This window comes from Phaethon aethereus (genome assembly GCF_964289735.1).
Source record: "Phaethon aethereus genome assembly, chromosome: 2".
Taxonomy (NCBI): domain Eukaryota; kingdom Metazoa; phylum Chordata; class Aves; order Phaethontiformes; family Phaethontidae; genus Phaethon; species Phaethon aethereus.
The window spans coordinates 153,534,536-153,552,549 of record NC_138582.1 but is presented as its reverse complement, the minus strand read 5'-3'; the positions used below and the strand labels follow the sequence as shown (position 1 = coordinate 153,552,549).

The 18,014-nt window shown below is 39.4% G+C and overlaps 1 protein-coding gene across 2 annotated transcripts; it reads right to left on the bottom strand.

Annotated features, from left to right (window-relative positions):
• Window positions 1-2,982: 2,982 nt before the first annotated feature.
• On the bottom strand, window positions 2,983-17,399 carry RAB18 (RAB18, member RAS oncogene family; the record flags this gene model as incomplete). 2 transcript variants are annotated; one of them, XM_082014929.1, is made up of 7 exons in its annotated part: window positions 2,983-3,161; window positions 4,663-4,729; window positions 4,810-4,928; window positions 6,721-6,793; window positions 8,749-8,810; window positions 14,644-14,699; window positions 17,332-17,399. In XM_082014929.1, the coding sequence occupies 7 exons, from the start codon at window positions 17,397-17,399 to the stop codon at window positions 2,983-2,985; spliced, it is 624 nt and encodes a 207-aa protein (XP_081871055.1). The 2 variants fall into 2 exon arrangements, with proteins under 2 accessions (XP_081871055.1, XP_081871056.1); XM_082014930.1 differs by lacking the exons at window positions 4,810-4,928; window positions 6,721-6,793.
• Between the last annotated feature and the right edge of the window lie 615 nt (window positions 17,400-18,014).

Here is an 18,014-nt window from a genome sequence, read left to right as displayed (position 1 = left end):
CATACAGAGCAGTTACCACTGTGGTACGTGATGGCAAGACCACCACTGTTTCCTGAAGTCCTGCCAAGGTTGACGAGACAGTCATTGGTATTGCTTGGGGACTTATTGAACTCATGTTTTCATTTTGTTAAGACTTACTTTGAGCCAGCTGTTGATCTCATTACTGCAGTAGGAGAACAGGAACTACAGAAAACCTCTGCCAGCCACAAGTACTTAGCTGCTAGGTCAGTATTTTTGACTACAGAGTAAATGAACTGGCAACAACTTCAGTTTTAACTGTCTTTCACGATCATGTAGTATTTCTCAGTTGCTTCATTCTGGTTTAGTGTTTTCCTATAAATCTATCTGCCATGGAAATGAAATTCTCATTACTTGATGAAGAGCAAACAATAGCTATGTCCGTTATCCCTCAGCTATCTACTGAGGTAGACCGAAAGATCTCTTGTGCATACTTCTGACTGCGATACTCAATATTCCACAGAGACATAGGCTTAAATCAGTATTAAGCAGCAGTTATGATACAGCTTGCATGACAGCTACAGCAGTGAAAGTGCACTTGGGAGATAGTGGTGATGCAATTCTGACCTGCAAAGGGGAAAAACAACTTTGAAAGGATGGGAACAGTCTTATTTGAAAGATGGCCGCTCCCCACTGTGGGGGGGCAGGTAGGAGAGAGGACAGATTAAAAAAATTAGAAAATATAGCAGAGTAAGAGTAATTGATGCTGAATTTAACAAATACTGCGAGCACAGGAACCCACCCCTGCAGTACACAGCTTCTTGACAGAGCAATGAGGAGAAGTGAGACTCGAGGAAGAGCCATTCCACAAGGATGTTTAAAAGATGAAGACAGAAAAGCTAGCTGCCAAGTCAATTAGCAAACAACTGCTTTTTTTAAAAAAGCTAACTGCTCTCAGTCTCACTAAATATGCTGTTTCAGAATACTCCCTAGAAAAATTTTGCAGGGAAGGGACCAAATGACTTGATTCTTTTGCAGAACAATACTCGCTATTCAGAGCGCCCTGCAGCTCCTCCCTTTGACAAGAGCTGTCAGATCTGGCAAGGGCAGAAAGAAAGATGAATCCAGGTCCTGTGATAAAAGGACTTTTTGTGAGAAACTGAGAATTAAGTTCTTCTCAACACAGGGATACAGCCAGACTAAGTGAAAAATTGGTATGAAAATAAATTACAGGCATCTGCCAGCATTATGATACTTGCCCAAAACTACTGAAATACTACTAAAATAATTAAGTTATTCAGAGTTTTAATGCTTCTACAAGTTTCCTCTACTGCTAGCCTACAAAAAACCAGAAATCCTTTGACTTCAATGCTAACAAACAAGATTTGCTCAGCCCACATACTCTGCATGAAACTGTAATACAAATCTAATATATTAATACACTACGCATGTATATTTAATATCACATTTACATATTTAAATTATCTTACTACGTTAACAATACTATAGACACAATATTTTGTAAAAACAGCTAGCATGATTAAGTCTTCAAATTTTGGTATTGTTTTCTAGCATGTGTAAAACAGAATAGAAAACAAAGTTTCCATGTGAAGAATAAAGTGTATTTTAACAGAAGCAGCCAAGACCTGCTGCAAAACACATATCATGTATGTTGACATTTACACAGAACCTTGCAGTAGTAAAAGGTACTGTCATTCACTGTATTTACAAGGAGCTGCCCAATAGTTCAGTTACCAATTGCACTATAGTGATTATTGTAAAAAAAAAAAAACACCACACCACCCACAACAGCATCCTTGTCTTGTCCTTCAGAAATCAGAAATAATTTGTCTGTAAGAAGTGACCTTGTTTAAACTGTATGTGCTAGAATATATACAACTCTACAATAGGAAGAGGTTAGAAAAGTTGAATACTGTGGAAAAAAAATTTATTAGTCTATACAAGTCTTCTGAAACAAACCATTGGCTTTGATACAGTAAATTCAAGTGAATACTCATTGCAATAGTATTTTGCCATACAAAGATCTAGAAGCCCTATAGCTTCTCATTTAGTGTCTGTGACAGGAAGTTTTATTTCTGAACAAGTAGCCACACAAAGCAGACATGTGATAGAGATCTTCACAGCCACAGTGAGCTACAGTTTGAGATAAAGTTGTATTACAAACATTTAGGAAAATTGGGCATCCGTACTGAAGTCTGGCAAATTGATTCACAACGAAAGAACAAAGACGTCATTCAGACCCTTTGTCAAAAATGAAGACTTTCTCCAGCAAGTCTAGAGTAGACCACATCATAAAAACCTGGAGTGCAAGAGTACCACAAATTTAGTATAAATATATCACAGGATTAAAACTCCAGTTAAACCATCAACTGAAGTGATGAGTAAAAAGAAAAAAGGGCATTCCCCAGCTTTGCAAAGGAAGCTCTCAAAGCATCTCTTCAAGAAGGTGCCGATACAAACTATGGCCTGTGCCAATTTGCATTTTAGACAACTCTGCTGAAAGACAAAAATTTAGCAGATTTGTCTAAGAACTATATAATCTTGCTGTTTTAATACCATAAAAAAAGCATTTCCTAGAAGACATGAAATGTAACATCTATAGCTCACACTGTTTTCAAGATCTGTGCACACTATATAGTTCTATAATTTCAAGAGTATTTAAAAATAAGACAAAGAGCAGACAATGCAGTAATGTGTTTGTTAGATGGATTTGTTTAGAATAGTTACATGATGAACACATACAGTCGTAAGATTTTTAGTGCATTTGTTCTTGCACGTTATTTATGCTACCTATAAAAACCTGAAGATTGCAAATTGGGCATGCTTATCATAACATTTTCAAACTGGGAAAGCTGCAGAACATTTTTCCTACAAGTGTTCACTGCCATGATACAAAACAAATATGTGCAAACTGCAAGGTCCCTAAAAATAGCATTTAATGAATTTATGTACAGAAAGATGTCACTATCTATTTAAATATGCAAAGAATAAGATTCCCAAAGTTTATAACATAGAACAATATCCACCACATGCTCCTCCTCCTCCATATCCTTCTTCCTTGTTTGATAACTTTACAACTCTGTTTTGGCTCTCACTCTCCCACAGTCCAGGAGTCTGAATGATTTTTTCAACAAGTTCTTCAAAGGCACACTGTACACCATCACATGTTTTTGCACTTGCCTCTGGAGAAGTGACAGAAGAAGTCAAGGGTTAGCATAACTTCCAGTAACTTGTTTAGTATTTCTTTAAGTCTCAACCTACAACCTAGACTTACAACTGCTACAATATATTCTATAACAACATAGCAGTGCCAAAATTAATAGGTATGCAGATTTCTGTCACCACATAAGGCAGCACCTCAAAAGACTTAATGGAAAAGCTTCCAAGTTGAATGTCACTAGACTATATGGAGACAGCTATAACTTAGCTTTATTTTTCTGTGGGAAACACTTCACTAAGAAGAAACAAGTGTTCTACTAACTTAAGAAGTCTGATAAACCTGATTGCTGTTCTGTATTTCAGTTCTGCACATTAGTCAGAACTGCAGTACCATCATAGCATAAGAAATAAGGATCCATACTGTAGGATTCTGGGTCAGCCTCCATGATACAACTTACCTGATAAAAAGCAATACAGGATCTCATTTCTTCTGCAGTTTGCAGAATTCCAGGTAATTTCACTCAGGAGCCTTACTTTAGCTAAGCCCAAGAAATTTGCTTACAGGGTCTATTACAAGAGCAACAGATACCATCTGAAACTGTTCAGTCCCACTAGGGCTTGCCCTGCTCTTCTACACAGCCATGCAGGTACTTAGCTTATGTAGCATGCATATATATATATTTAGTTGTAGTTCAATTTTCATGTTTCTTCTCATCTTCCATGCACTTAACAGCTTGTGCCTTAACTTTGAACTTCTATTTCCGTATCTGACATTGTAGCCAAAAAGCAACACAGCAAGGTATTAGACAAAGATATGTAATTAGTTGGAGATGGGAACATAAACCTAAGTACAGGACATGTCAATGAACTGCTTTACTCTGGGAGTCATCCTACAAAACAATCCCTGCTGATCCTTAAATGAAACATGTAATAAACTTAGGCATAAGAATCACATCACCCCTCACTTCATCATTCCAAGGCTTTCCCTACAAGACCCATCTCATTTTGCATCAAGATGAGACCAACGTATTTGCTCCAGTCATGACTGTCATTATTCAATCGCACCCACCATTTAAGTTAATTATATTCCTCCCTATTTTTACATCCCAGTTCTAATACAGATTTCTGTCAAGTACCAGGTCTTTTGCTATACTGAAAGCTGGTCACTAGTACCAGTTTTCCCTCTTTCATTTTGCTTCTGTTACTAATTTAACAAGTAGGCTGGGAAAAGAAATCAGACAAAACCCCAAACCTAGAACAGGTTTTGTCAGACTACAGTAGAGCCTGTATGCCACCCTTAATCCTTACGCATTTCAGTATACTCATCCACAGTTGGAATAGATATCTGGACATATTTAGGGACAATTTTAAAAAAGATGTGAGTACCTATTACCTTTGTATCTACTGCAGCTGAGAAGTATCATTAATTGGATTGTACATATAAAGACTATCAGTCCTACAGAAGCAGTACTTTTCATTATGTAACAAAATCAAGTAAGATTTCTGCAAATATCTATGACATACCTATGAACAACATGGAATGTTTTCTTGCAAATTTGAGACCTTCATTTCTGTCAACTTCACGGTTTTCCTATAATAAGACATAGAATTAATATGCATTATTAACAAAATATACCAACAGCTTGCTCACTGCAGTTGAATTCAGTTTACCTTATCAATCTTGTTTCCAACTAGCATTTTCACTATGTCATTCCTCGTGCAGTATGTTTCCAGTTCATTTAACCAGTTATCTAGCTTGACAAAAGTATCTCTTCTCGTGACATCATAAACTGAAAGACAATAGCAATATTATTTCCATAGTATTTTTCCAAGAAATACAGCTTACGTTACAAAAGGAGCAAAAATTATGGCTTTTTGAATTAGAAAACTGAAGGAGTCCCAAGGATTCCAATTTACTTACTACTGGCAGACAGCAATTGGAAAAAAGTTGAATATCCACTAGCTCAAATCACTGATGATACTAATGCAGAGCAACTGTTAAGATTCAGTCACCTACAGTTCTCAGACTAATTTATGTTGAGACATCCTAGCTTACAGGCTAGAGACTATCATTCTCAAAAAAATTCTATAGTTGCAGACCCCTGGCATAGGATACTTACTAACATTGCTACACAAAAGATATGCAAAGGAGATGGCATGATCTTCTGCACTGAGTTAATTAGTGATAATTAAGACTTGTATAACACTGCTATGCTACTGATTTAGCTTGAAAAAGTAAACTGATCACTAAATCCTCACAAATACCAGTCAACTACTGAATTTTCAGCATTTTAGTGTTTCAAACTATTCAGCATTTGTGTTCAATATAAGTAATAAGCCATGCTAGGAGCAGAAAGGGCAGACAAAAAGTAGACCTTGTTAAACCTAAAATCCACTACCCAGCGACTACCTAATAGCTACTATTTCAAGCTATTAAGGTATTTTTTCCTTCATTTTTATATGCCGTGTGCAGACAGGCATAAACAAATCTCTAGCTTGGCTTGCATGAACAACTTCCTATTTTTAGGAAGTCATTTAACAAAGAAATAGTAACATGAAGATTATTAAATAAAATTAGAGAGCAAATCTCAGCAACAGAACTTTCTAGCTCCCAAGCAGTGCTTATTTTACGGCTTTCGTCAGTAAGTGGCAGGTTTAGTGCCAGCAACTAAGTGACTTGACAAGGCATGCCTTGACAGCATCTTCCTATACCAGGAAGATAACGCAACACAGCCTTGGGAAACAGTACATACAAAACAAAACCTACCAGGAAGTCTCATGACAGAGGTTATTCCAAATTAAACAATTTGAACGGACACAACAATTTACCAAGAATCTCTCAAATCAAAGGCAACTTTAAAAAAAATTAAACTTACTTCCCTGCCCTTACTTTAGTTAGCTCCTCACTTCCCGCAGTGCAGAAGCAGAACTTCAGAGCTCAATGCCTAGCAGCAGGTTTCCATATACGAAAGAAAAGCATGAGAGACTTCGTTGTGAAGTTGCAGTTATGGTTTTTGGCCTGGGTTTCTCCTACACAGACTGCTGCTTTTTATGCTCCCAGCTAGTCTTTTCTAAGTGATTCTGACTGTGTAACATCCCATCGGTATGGCGACACAAATAGCAAAAAAATCCCAGCCAGGGTGCACAGTGTTTACATTAATTTCATTAGGAAAAAGGAATAGGGGGAAGAAAGAGAAAGCTGTATACATATTGATACAGAAAGAACACACTGGGAAGAGAAAAATCTTTTTTGACTCTGGTCTTAGTGAGCACAGGCAACCAAAAATCATAGATAAACGGTAAATTTCCTGGCAGCACAGGCACAGCTCCAAGCTATCCCTTTAAAGAGCAGCAGCTTTTAATCTCATGCAAAAATGAGTCGTTCTCAGGCCAGTGAGACTGACTACATGAGAAAGAGGTCAGATATTAAATTCAAGATCCTTTAATACGAGTTGTTCAACATAGATACAATGATTTTTAATATCAATTAGATATTACAGAAAGGTTATATGAGTTCATATAACTCCAATGCATGAGAAAACCACAAACCTATTAAAAAATAGCATGCAAAGCTATACTTACCTAGGATAACACCTTGTGCACCTCTATAGTAACTGGGTGTTAACGTTCTGAACCGCTCCTGACCTGCAGTATCCTAAAAAGCCGTTCAGAAACTTCCGTTATTTAGAATTTGAGCAGAATCTAGTTTAGCTCTTAGGTATTCTGCTTCTAATGAACATACAAAATAAGATTCAAAGTATATTCAACTACCAGATTAACTGAGTTTATACCCTCCCCTGCTGTTTTACTGCACATCAACTTTGAGATTTTTATGTAGTCTGTCCTGGGAAATACCTTTAAACTGTTAGGTGTAGTAAACGACTGGACTATATAGCAATGAATAGCCATTTCTGCAGAAGCATTTGTTCTGCAGCTAGTACAGCAGTAACCAACAAGAAAGAAGCATAGCTGCAGTACTAAGATTTTGTAACAAGCATCAAAATCCATGGCAAGAAAACCAGTTCCCTCACTTCAATCACCTTGGTCCAATTAAATTTGCTTCAGTGCCAGGGTAAACACACTTAATATGCTATGACAGAGCAGAAGCAGAAATAAGTCAGAGGTTTCCCTGTTTTTAGGTAAAGTTGAATTTACATTCTCTAAAGTGTCAACAGCTCTGCAAAAAACCAAACATTAGAATGCTGTTTTCTTATCAGACATTAAGTTATAGTGCACACTCATTGCAGACTTTATGCATATTACATTTAAATAACTTCATCCAAGTTACCCCAGGTTAGAAGCAACATGTGAAACACTGGATTCAAAATGGTTCCCTGCCAAAGAACCCGAATAACTGAACCAGACTGCCAACATTCTACAAAGTCACTCAGTCAATCCCACACATCTCAAACTGGTTGTGTGTCATGATACACCTTTACAAGCTTTTCTTTTCCAGTTCACCTCAGAATTATTTCTTCATATTCACCAATATGAAGGAAGATAAACCCTAAATTAATCCTATGTAATATTTTCCATCCCGTGGTCAGTCATCATTCTGCTATCAGTCTTGGTCTTCCTCCTATATGCCTATTTGTCAAGCTTTTGCAGTTATTTTCCTTGTCAAACCAATTTTAGTGATGATTATTATTGTCACACTAACATGTAGGTCCTGTTTGTTAGTCGATATATGAAACACCCTCAAAGCAACTCAAGTATTGCAATATGTATTTTACGTGCCACTGATACTTCCCAAGGAAGTAAAAGTCAGGCATCTTGTTTATATGAGAAACAAGGTCTTATTCTTGCTTGCTATAAGAAGTCACAATTGGGTCTGAATATTCAAAATGTTCTTCAAGTCACAGAAGTATGGAGGCTGGTTTGAAGAATGAAGAATGATTTACGAAAAAGCTTGGAAGTACTTTTTTTAATCTTCATTTGCCATTAATTTAGAAGTTCTACTTTTAACTATCATAGATGTTGAACACTAAGGCTAAGATTACAAATGCTGCCTCTCCCTCTTTCAGCTACATCTGCTCCAAATGAACAAACAACACTGACCTCGAGCCTACAGAAGTCTTTGTATGAGGACTATGAAGTTTTTAGGCTAAAAACTTTTTTGAGAGGTAACATTTGAGCATAAATTAAGCATGCAATAATAATTCTTAACCTATTAATACACTACTAAATTTTGCCTAAAACATTTAGGTTAAGGAAAGCACCCTTTTAAAACCTGTCTCAGATTAGTGAGGGCTAATTCTTTAAAAGTTAAACAATGAACTACTCATTTAGAATAAAAAAACCTAGGACTGGCCACATTCACTGTTTTAAAGTCCAATTGATTCAGTATCATGTTATTCCTCCTCTTCTCTACTCCCATCCCAACCAGACATGATATCAGTGCTGCAGAAGCAGCTCATAGCCAACAGAACGGCCCCATTAGCCAGTTGTCCCACAGTTCACTGAATCTTCTGAATGGTTCAGTATTAACCTCCCACTCCTCCAAATTGCCTTCATATTAAATAGAAAAGGATTCTATACAAACTGTATATTATACAAGCCATCGCTGTTCCTAAAGCAAAGCAATATAGTAAGAACTTAGGAGAGACTTACCCATATTGCCAGTTTAGCTTTGTTTCCATCAACTGAAATAGTTTTCACCTTGAAGTCCACACCTAGAGGAGGAAAAATATTTTAGTTCTCCAAATATCCTACAGCTATTTTTGAAAGGGAAAGTAAAGAGAAAAGAAAAAAAAAAATCAAACTCTGAAAACAAGTTGTGTTTTGACAGGAGCAGGAAGAGTAAGTTTCATTAGCTATTTATGAACCTTGCTCAAAACTCAAGGTGTTGTTGCTGACAGACTTCTGCAAAAGCCTAAGTGCCTTTTAAGCCATTGACTCAAAATATTTTATGAAAGTAAGGCAAATACTACATTTCCTGTATTAAAGCACATATTCCAGGAGAAATATTCAAGTTTATAATTCAAATGGATTAACTTTCTATTCATTACTCATACATGTGTTCTCCTTGAGTATGTCCATGGTCTCGAGGAACAACATACTTTCAAAATGAAGAAGGAAGCTGCATTCCTAATTAGGTAGCTATTTGCTCTGTTTCCCTATCTCAAACAATCTGACCAAGTCCCATCAAGGTGATGATGCAGAGGTAAACCGATATAGAGACACTCATCTACTACATGATCACTATCCTGCAAGAAATAACGTTAGATGACAGTAATTCCTCTAACAAGCATGTCAAATAAGCTTCAGATTATTTGAACACGCAGCGTATCTCTTACAGGCATTCCAGCAACATCAGGGACTTGCCATATCACACTCAGTGACCGAGTAAAAGAACAGACAACATGGTAACAGTTCTGCTGGTGATAAGAGTCATCTACCTCTACATCTGACAATTCCCTCCTCACCTTTTTTTTTTTTAAATACACAGGAACTAGTAGCCTATCACTTGCCCAAGGACCAGCTGCACAAAACTCAAGCCAAGGAGGACAAGATGTTAATGAGACTGCAAATTTAGAGGATATAGCAACACACATCAGCTTGAGAGGCTGGGTACCATTATAATCCATTTTGCTGTAATTTAATCCTTAGGTTTCCAAGAAGTATATTTAAATTATTTTGGAGTGACTGTCACTCCCCACCAAGCAGCAGCCCTGAAATGAAGTCGTAGTGTGGAAAGTTGATACTTTATGTGAACAACTTCCAGGTGTAACAGCAAACTTTTCGCACTCTGACTTAAAATGGTAGTCATTGTACTTGCTACAAGAATAAGAATTTCTGTTTTCACTATTCTAACACAAAATGTTTAAGTAGGTCCTCACACTAAGCATGCTGCACATATACTCTCAAGGCCATGCAGATTACAAACAAGTGCAAACAGCTGCCAAAATATGTTCAACTTAAAGTAACAGAGACTATACAGGGTGCTTAAGAAACTGCACATTGCAAGCAGATTTACACCTTCACTGCAACCAAGGTTTAAGAGAGCTTTATTTAAAAAAATACACACAATTTTTACTCCACTGTTTCACAGCTTCAGCTCACTAGTGGTTTCTGAAGCATCAAGTGATTTTCAGACTACGTTCTGCACTGGAAGAAGCCCATACTCTTTATTTCAAGCAAAATTTTGCCAAAGTACATTACCTTTTGCAGTAATTGAACAGAACTCCATTTTTTCAGGGACTAAGACTCTTAGTCCCTAACTTAGCAGTAATATAATGCTCCATGCCATGTGCAAGGATGGTTATGTTATGTTCACAGAAAAGAACAGCCACTATTAACTTTGGTTTAAACACCACTGCTTACAACTCTACCTAGTTCATAGAAGATTACTATACTAGCAAGTTGACTCAAACTGATCCTAAAGAACATCCTGTCCTGCCAATTTTCCAGCACTCAGCAGTAACTTTTAGACTAAGAGAATCTCTTCTTCCACTGTAATCGAATATTTCTTTCCCTAAACTGTAAAAATCACCATTGCTCAGCCAGGATGTCCAACAGCTTGCAGCACATTCTTTTATCCATTAGTCTGACATCAAAACCTGTAACTGTAGATATTAATAGTCTATCAGATACTTAACATAATAAATCAAAAGTGTGTCATAGTAGTTTCAAGACAGAAAACTTTTTCCTTAGGGCAAATGCATTAGGTGTATTTTGAAGCCACAGTATCCTTCTCCCATTCAGTAAACAGATTCAGCATCTTGTGCCTGCACAGTTCTGCAATTTTCATTTCATGGAAAGTGCATATACACCTTCATGTTAGCCTTGCTGCTGGCTTAAAATTAAAAGATAATGCTTTCAATTCGGCATGAGTAATGCAAGTAAATTAAGAAACTAAAATAGGCAATAAATCCCATGTTTTTTAGACTGACTACTGAAAAGCAAAAGCATGAAAATGAACTAATAGCACACCAAAATAGAACCTTTCAAGTGATCAAGATATGGGAAATAATTCTAGTAAACCAAGGAGCTCAACACATATAAAAGCCAGTTAACAAAAAGAAATCTTTAAGTAACTAGGTTTTCAGTCATAAAAGATGACAAGTAGAAAAAATACAGGGCTCAAGAAAATCTTGTTACATTGAACAAACAAGGTACTTACGTTCCCTGAATACTTCAGTGAAATACAGACATGTTTGTGCAACAGGTGTCAGTTCTGAGCTTGCAAGAATGATGTTTCTACCCTTGACAAACGAAAGCTGACAGTGCTTTCCACCATGCCTTAGAAGGCAGCCAGAAACAAGACAGCACTACCAGATTGTAGTCCCCTGTGTTGACAACCTACCACCTCAGCCAAATGGACTCAGAGCTACATAGTAACATAATATGGACTTACATTCTGCAAGGAATAGCTCTGCCACCTTCATGCTGCTCTTACTATTAGGTAAGTATGCCACGCTGTATTTACAAGAAGCACAAAATCAGCTAGAGTGTTGTAGGTAACTGACAAGTTGGACAGTTTAGAGTTGGAGGACTTCATGTGCAAGGAAGGCTAAAAAGTTAAGAGACACCAAGACACCAGATCTGTGCCATACATTACTTTACTTATGAAGTACAGATTGCACTGAACACTTATCTAGAATCTCTCACACAAAGAGCAAGCAAGTAAAGACAAGCACAAGCAATAAGGACAACAGAAAATACTGGGGTATATATAGTCTGGTAAGATCCATGTGATGAAGCCTGGCGAACAAGTTAGCCTCAAGAGAATGCAAGGAAGACAGGCAATCTGCTAGGCTAAATAAAACATGGTTAATCCAACTGAAGCTACTGAAGTCAAAATATTTGCCCAAGGCAATTTATTCTTCTGAGAATACCACAGGGTTTTTACAAAATTCTGAAGAAAAAAATAACACAGAACAATAGCTTACAGTTTCATTTAAACTGCACCCAGTAGGTTTGTGCAAGCAACAAATACAAGGTACACCTCAACAGGTCTTCGCAAGGCACCAGTTGTGCTGCAGCCCAGGCTTTCTCCAATGTTATGGTTTTGTGTGCAGTTGTTGTTTTGTTGGTTTTGTGGTTTGTGTTTTTTTTTTTTAAAAACATATAGCATGTTATGTCTTCACTTCCTAATCCAAATAAAAAAAAAAATACAGTCACTTTAGCCAGTTCAGCAGTCAGCATGTAGATGACATTAAAAAGATGACACTATTTGTAGTCAATCTATTCATTTTGGAAAAGCACCATACTTTACAGTCTCAACAGGAAAGTCTTAAAATTTTTTAAAAACCTCTTCTGTCCCCAAACTCAAAACAAAATAGTATTTAATCAGCACAAGAAGAAATCCAGTTCAAGATTCACAAAGTGTTTTGGCATTTCACCATCTTGCAAGTACCTGAATCGGCATCTAGGATCTGTCTTCATGCAGTGGGAAACAGTCACCTCTAAGAACTCACTCCTAGTACTTTATCTAAATGAACAACAAATCCCACACAAATTTAAAGCTGACATGTTGCTTCTTCGCAATACACTGACCAGAAAAATGGCAATGTAGAGCCTAGCACTTTAAAAAAAGGAAACAAGAAAACAAATAAGAACACAGATTCTGTTCTCCTTCCAGTTAAGGGTAGGGGGGCAGAGAAGGATCTGCTATCCCACATGAGTGCTCCACACACCATGCAACAGGACTTTCACAGTTGGGGTCACAGTACCTCTACTGCACAATACTACTATAAACATCAGCTAGAGGGGCCTAACAGCTAGGGTAATCTAGGCCAGCATTTACTCAGTCTCTAGAAACTTTTCCTGCCAGATGATCATGTCTATTCCAAATTAGTATATTTGTTTCAGAACTCAAACACAGTTTGAAGTAAGACTCACACTCAATACTCTTCCTCCTTTTCCACATCAGAAACCGAGCAGGGTAGGACCTGCCAGTAGATCCTCCTACTTAGCAGGGTAGGATCTGCCAGTAGTAAACCTTGAGTTGTTGCTATTTAACAGCCAACAATTAGCTACCACACATGCTGTTGTGCTAATTTGAACAAATCCCGAAGAGGAAGAATTACTTCAGAAAATAATTCCTTAGTGTCTCAAACATTACACTGATATCAGTTTTTGACATTGGTAAAGAATATTATGTATAAACAGCACAATGAAAAACACAAACAATAAAGATGCCCACACTGAGACCAAACTAGTCTATTGGTATCCAAAACATCATGAAAGCTAAAGTAGCTATTCTGCACTGACCTCCTGGCCCACATGGTTGACATACCAAGAAAGCAGCATGACTTGAAGTATATACAGTGCCAAAAATATTTTGATTAGAATACAAGATTGCCATCTTCACCACCTGGTCTGTTCCATTCCTGTTTCCTTCCACCCTATCCTCCCTCATGAGCTGAGGTAGGGCTACTTGCACAAGTTTATTTTTCACAAGCAATGAAATGAACAAAAAAAGACCATCTTCCTCCCCTCAGCTGCTCAGTGCTTCACATGAAACTATACTCCTGTATCTTATTAAGATTTATTGACTTCTTACCAAATTAGACAGAGATAGCTTTGTTTACCAACAGTTGAACTCAAAGAAAAAATCTGATATAAGTCCTCAGCCAGAACTCTTCCTACAAAGAAAGTGAAAAATGCAATTGAAATGCATTGTGTGGAAAAGTCATCTCTATTTTCCATTACTTCAGTTATTAATTTAGCACAGAGCTGCCTCACATTCTTCAAAGTTTCATTTTGCTTTTTGCTTCCTTTGACAATCATCTATGTAGTCTATCCTGCATTCTGGGTCACTCTCCTCCAGCTCAACTGACTTCACTGTTGGTAGGTATCATACCAACATAGCAATGATACACCACTGCTTTTTTCCCAAGCTCTAGATTCTTGGCTCTCTTCCATTTTTCACAAGAGTCTAGCTGCCAAGGAACCGATTACTAAGAAGAAGAGAAAAAGCCACTCTGTCATTTCCTCCCTACAGAGGAGAAGTCACAGAGCCCAGTACATTCTAAGATTGTCAGGAGTTGCAAGAGCTAACATCCTACTACTTAAGGGAGTCTTAAGTCTTCTTAAGATAGCTACCAAGTATTGTATTGCATAGAACACAACTTCTGGACAAAAATGTTACTACAGAAACAACTTGATAGCTACGTTGCACAGATAAATTAGTAGGAGACATAACAGCAGCTCTTACATTTCCATTTTAGCCTGAAATGCCAGCAAACGGTGAACTGTTTGTTCCACTAGTGCTTTACACTGCCTATACCTATGGCTTCCATCTTCATGGTGAAGGGTGACATTTACATGTTTTCCTAGCCAAGGATATATTTTTGCATAAAAGGGCACAACTACAGGCCAGTACAGTCAGTGCTCTATACCAGTAAGTGCTGCATGCTAAAACTCTGTACACATCATTCTTTCCTTACAGAGAAACAGACAGGGCTGAACTTCACGACCGGTTAGGCAAGTCTGAACAAACTACAATTTTGTACTGAAGTTGGTATAAATTTTTCTAACATAGCATCAGCACACACTTACCAATTGTTGCTGCAAGTTCCGGGTCAAATGTATCATCTGTAAACCGCAGCAGAAGGCTGATAGGAAGGGAAGAAAAATAAGAGTTTCTATTATTGCAGCATATCCGTAGCTTGCCAGAAGCCTATAAATTACAAAACTTTAACAGCAAGATCACACAGCTAAATAAAAACACATCTCGTTTTTCCGTAATTTCTCGCCTACAAAAAACAAAGAAGGCAACACAAAAATAATACTGTAGACATGCTCTGCTAGAAGAGCCCTCTGCATCTATTGATGAGTATGTCTCTTCATTTTCAAAGTACCACACAAGTTGTCAAAGCAGTTGCCTGAACAGTCACATGGTTTGCTTCTCAAAGTATTTTACTTCTATCTTACTTTCGTACAGAATTCTGGGAAAACAAAAATAGAGTAAGATTTTTTTTGTTTCATATTGCCTCACACAGTAATAATAATATTGCTGACTTGGAATTTTCTTCTCAAGCTTTTCACCCCAGAAATAACTTCTTGAATTGGGCACACAGCAGAACAGTAAGGACTACACCCATCAGAAATAAAGACACAGAAGTTTAGGATTAGAATTAGCTCACCATTGTTTTACAATTTTGTATCTTTTTGTATATAAGGACTTTCACACACACAACATCTCCCCCTATCCTGATGGATATGCTTCCTACCAATAGAAGAACAGCTATTACCAGCACATAACCCTATAGTAGTAGGGTCCTGCAAGGTGCCCATAATGCCGCTGTACTTGTGTCAAATGTAAATATTTCATCAAGAGACAAAGATTCTTGGCATACAGTTTTTAAAATCACCAGTCTAATCCATCTGTGGCAAGTGTATATTACCATGCGGCAGACAGCTGTTTGCTATGACTGACAGCAACTATTCATTTCCAGGCTAGAGAAACAAAACAAAGTCCTACTTATTTTTGGTCTTCCCCCCTCCCCATTTTTTTCTCCTCTCTTCACTTTTTGCATGTTAATTTAGCAGTCAAGTTCTATTTAGCATTTGGACACAGCCCTTCATTGCCAGAAGAATGCCTACTGGAATTCCTTTACTTCAGTAAGGCTGGGTGATAAACCTGAAGCTAATCATAGACCAACCTTTTTTTCCTTACTCCAGAACCCCAAAACCAAATGGTAGCTTTATTTACCAGAGTAATTAAAATGGGGGGGGGGCGGGGAGGAAATAATTGGCAGCAGATCAGTTTTTACTGGGACCTTCAGATGGTTGTATCAGGATACTATTTAAGAGCAGCTATTTTTAGTTACAACCAGAACTAGTTTCACTCAAAACAGACAAAATACGGAACCCTCATACTGCCACTAGAATAAAAACATCAGTTTACCAGTCTTGAGTGCTAAGCCCAGCCAAATTCTACTTTCCCCACCTTTCTTTCATATGCAGATATCCTGTTTTACAAAGTACAGCACACCCAGGGACCAGCTTTAAGATAGCATTTGGTTCAGAAGTCAGGACTCAAATCATTTACTACACCATGCTAATGCAAGTTCAGCATCTAACTTTTCCTAGTCAAGTAATAGGTAAGTGACACAAATTTGGGAATACTTCAGTATTAAGTTCCTGTACCTGAACAACTGTGGTGTTACTCTTTCATAGCAGTTTATTTCCTCTATATAAAGTCCCTTTTAACAACTTTTTTGATGTGAACAAATGAGCATACAAGTAGCAATACAAAAACATCATGCACACTATCCGTCTCAGGAAAAATTCTTCCATATGGCCACATATAAAACAGATAACCTCAACTGAAAGAAATTTGCTCAGATCATGTCTGTCACCAGAGGCCTACTGTACTAGATTATCAATTCAGAAGCTAACTCAAAGGAGTGACTGATGTATTTTTAAAATTAAGGTGTGGGGTTTTTTCTAATTAGCAATTTATATGTTATTTAGGGTCATGGTAGAAGACTCAGATTACTGCCATAAAAACATCAGATCTAACATGACTAGTGTGGTACATTCCCAGATGCCCTCCTGCATTTATATCCCACTTTCTTTATTAAAATCTATGGCACTAACAAAAATGGTAAATAAAAAAATATTCGAAAACAAAAAAGGTAGCTTAGACAAAAACCATGAAAATAATTGGGGGGGGGATCAATCTCAAAGTACTTGCAAAAAAGTATAATTAGTCAGCAGAACAATCAGTGGTAGAACTACTTCACTGCCTACCTTATATGCCCCTGCTCCCCCACAGTGCTAGATCACTTGTACAAATTATGGACCAGGGTAACCCCAAAGTGCTACGGAGATGTACAAGCGCACCCATCTTCACACGACACAAGGCTGCACAGGACACAGGGAGGCCCAGATTCCCCTGACCAGGCCTGCTGAGCTCTGCTTCACCTCAGTTTCCAACTGGGTCAGGCAGACACCAGCTCTCCCCTCCCCGCCGCGGGGCCGGCGCCTGGGGGAGGGCTGCGGGAGAGGCAGCCAGCCCCGAGCAGGGGCAGCACTCCGCCTGTCGGGGGGCTGGCCGAGAGGGGGCGAGGAAGCTCCCCCCGCGGGGCCTAGCCCTCCTCGGGGCAGGCCGCGCCCAGGCCAGGCGGCCGCTGACGCGGAAGCGGGGTTGTCCAACGCGGCGCCGCGGGGTCTAGGCTAGGCCTGACCAGTGCCTCGCGTCATGGCAGGAGAGGCTGGGGGAGGCGGGCACCCCCTCACCTGGACTTGCCGACGCCGCTCTCGCCGATGATGAGGATCTTCAGGGTAGTCAGCACGTCCTCGTCCATCCTGTCAGCAAGCTTGGCCCGGCCCGGCCCGGCCCGACCCCGACCGACGCTCCCTGCGCAGGCTGCGGCGGCACCACCTGCGCCTGCGCGCCCCGCCGCCCCTTTTCACTCGCCCCCGCGCCGCCTGCCCTGCGCATGCGCCTCGGGCGCCTCAGGTGTGCCAGCGGCGGGGGAAGAAGGAGAAAAACATCCCGCCCCGGCGGATGGCGCATGCGCAGGACAGGCGCCGAGCCGCCCGGTGTTTACAGCGGGCGGGGAAGGGTCCGCCCGGGCTGTCAGTCCGCGCGTGCGCGTCGGGGCGTTGTCCGTGAGCGCGTGCGCGGCAGGGCGCGGAGCTGTGAGGAGCCGGGGGTGGGGGCGTCGCCTCCGGCAGGGTGGGCTGCGGGCCTGCTCGGTGTCCTCTGGCGGGGGGCGGTGAGGAGGCGGTCCTTGGGTTTTCGGTTTCTGGTGGCGTCAGGAATCGGGATCGGCAAAGAAAAGAAACCGGATAGAATTGCAGAAGGGAAGGAGAAAGCTTGAGCCGCCCAGCTGTAGCTAGCCGGCTCCCTGTGCTGAAGCTGAGCAAGCAGCTACCGCTCGAGGTGGAGATCAGCTGGTCAGAAACCCACCACCAAA